Source organism: Oratosquilla oratoria, chromosome 1 (genome assembly GCF_046742065.1).
Source record: "Oratosquilla oratoria isolate Oo_2021 chromosome 1, ASM4674206v1, whole genome shotgun sequence".
Taxonomy (NCBI): Eukaryota; Metazoa; Arthropoda; class Malacostraca; order Stomatopoda; family Squillidae; genus Oratosquilla; species Oratosquilla oratoria.
Window position 1 is genome coordinate 82,501 of NC_134777.1, and position 2,500 is coordinate 85,000.

General features: G+C 40.4%; 1 protein-coding gene across 1 annotated transcript in view; it reads right to left on the reverse strand.

Moving 5' to 3' along the window:
* The window catches only part of LOC143031505 (synaptogenesis protein syg-2-like), a 251,393-nt gene that overhangs the window by 63,938 nt on the left and 184,955 nt on the right, over window positions 1-2,500 (reverse strand). Inside the window, exon 5 of the mRNA XM_076195439.1 lies at window positions 2,488-2,500. This exon is cut by the window's right edge and continues 278 nt beyond it. Coding sequence (XP_076051554.1) covers window positions 2,488-2,500 — 13 coding nt within the window. The remainder of the gene's footprint in view (window positions 1-2,487) is intronic.

Genomic DNA, 2,500 nt, shown 5'->3' on the forward strand with positions numbered 1-2,500 from the left:
ACACACACACACACACACACACACACACACACACACACACACACACACACACACACACACACACACACACACACACACACACAGGGCCGAAATTATTTCGGTACAGCTGCGCTTCGGGTCGTTACTCTGACTCTCGTGGGCGGGGAGTTGGGTGTGTGTGTGTGTGTGTGTAAGGTCATAGCATTACCCATAGATCGGACTTACGAGCTCTGAGCTCTCTTCCAGGAGGGAAATAGCTGTCGATCACGAGTCCAACACGTGATCCAAAGACCAAGTGAATACACACACACACACACACACACACACACACACACACACACACACACACACACACACACACACACACACACACACACACACACACACACACACACACACACACACACATACATACATATATATATATATATATATATATATATATATATATATATATATATACATGTATATATATATATATATATTGTATATATATATATATATATATATATATATATACATATATATATATATATATATATGTATATATATATATATATATATATATATATATATATATATATATATATATATATATATATATATATATATATTACAATTTTGGTATCTGCGAATTTTGATAATTTGCACTTTACATTTTTATCCAGGTCATTAATGTCTATCAGAAAGAGTACAGGGATTGGCACTGAGCCCTGAGGCACTCCATTTGTTACACAATGCCAGCCTAAGCATATTTTATTCAGAACAACACGTTGCTTACGACCAGACAATCATTCAAAAATCCATCAGTGAATATGACCTAGTGTACCATGGGATTCTAGTTTACTTAGTAACCTCCTATGGGGGACTTTGTCGAAAGCTTTTTGGAAGTCGAGATATATAACGTCAACTGCTCTCCCATCTTAGTATTTCTGCAAGAAGTCGAGAATGTTTGACAGGTATGACCGTTTATTACGGAAACCATGTTGGGATTCTTTAATAATATTGTTTATCTCCAAGAATTTCATAACTGTGTCTTTCAGAATAGACTCCATTAGTTTACAAACAATTTATGTAAGGCTGATAGGCCGATAGTTACCAAGGTTAGATTTGTCACCCTTTCTGAACAATGGCACAGCATTTGCTAGTTTCCACTTTTGTACAACTCTTCCTGATTATAAGGATAAGTTGAAAATCGCACTGAGGGGCTTGCAGAATGCTTCTTTAACTTTCTTAATTATTCTTGGATAAATTTTGTCTGGTCCAGGCGATTTGCATGCTTTTAGTTTGTCTATAACGCTCATCACATCATGCTCTGAAATATCCATGCCAAGTAGGTGTGTGTGGATACTGACTGTCCTTGTGGTACTGACTGATCTATTCCGCTGTTCTTAATAGTAAACACAGATTAATAATTAATAATTCAGAATTCAGAATTTGTGACTTTGCTCTCTCGTCTGTTATTATTCCCCCTCCCCCCTGCTGGTTGGAGTGCACCAATGATGCTCTTGAGTACTTTTTTCCTGATATATCTCAAACACTATTTAGGATTTTCTTTGCACCTAGCGGTAATATACTGTTCTGATTTCCTACTGATTTAGATGAGCCTTTTGGATTCTCGACGACATCTTGCGTACTTTAATCTATCTGCTTGGCTATGTGTTCATTTGTATCTCTTATACGCATGTTTTCTGGATAGCAAAATATTTTTGATATCAACATTCCATCATTTAGGTTTGGCATTGCTTGATGAGTGAGGAGTAGGAGGAGGGGGGAGGAAAAGGAAGAGGGATGGAAAGACTGGTAGGGGGGTGGAGGGGAACGGGAAGCGTCACATACCATACATTAGCAAGGGTGTAGGTGGGAGTTGGGAGGGGTTGGGGGGGGGGGTTGTACGTGGGGCTTCAGAAGCGACGGCAATTCTAATGCCTGGATATGGAAATGGGTGTCCCACCATTCATCACTTTGGGGGTGAGGGAGGGGGTGGCGGAATGTGTTATTACCCCCAAAAGGAATGGGGATGGGGGATATCAAGGCTGAGTCGCGGAACCATGTGTGCCTATGGGGGACAGGGATGGGGTGTATGGGGGTGAGAAGGGGGAGTGGGTGGGTGGTTGAGCTGACAAGGAACAGGGCTGTGATATAAGTTGACATATGATACGACACAGAGGTGACACTGGGGAGGTAGGAGAGTGACAATTTGCGACACAGGAACATGACACGCAAGGAATATGCTGTGGTTTTGTGACAAAAGGTAAGAGATGACACAAATAAGATTCAAGAGCAGACACAAGGCATGCTGTGACTAGTTAATGTACCGTGACTTGACACAAAGTGACACAACAGTGATTGGTGGCACACAGAGACACATATGATATTTGACGCACATGCAGGTGACATAAAATCGACATGTAGGAAACACGAAAGTGATACGAAGGTGACAAGAAATTCATATGAAAGTCACACGACAAATACACGTGACATGAAACTAACACGGCTGTAACTTACAATACACGGTCAA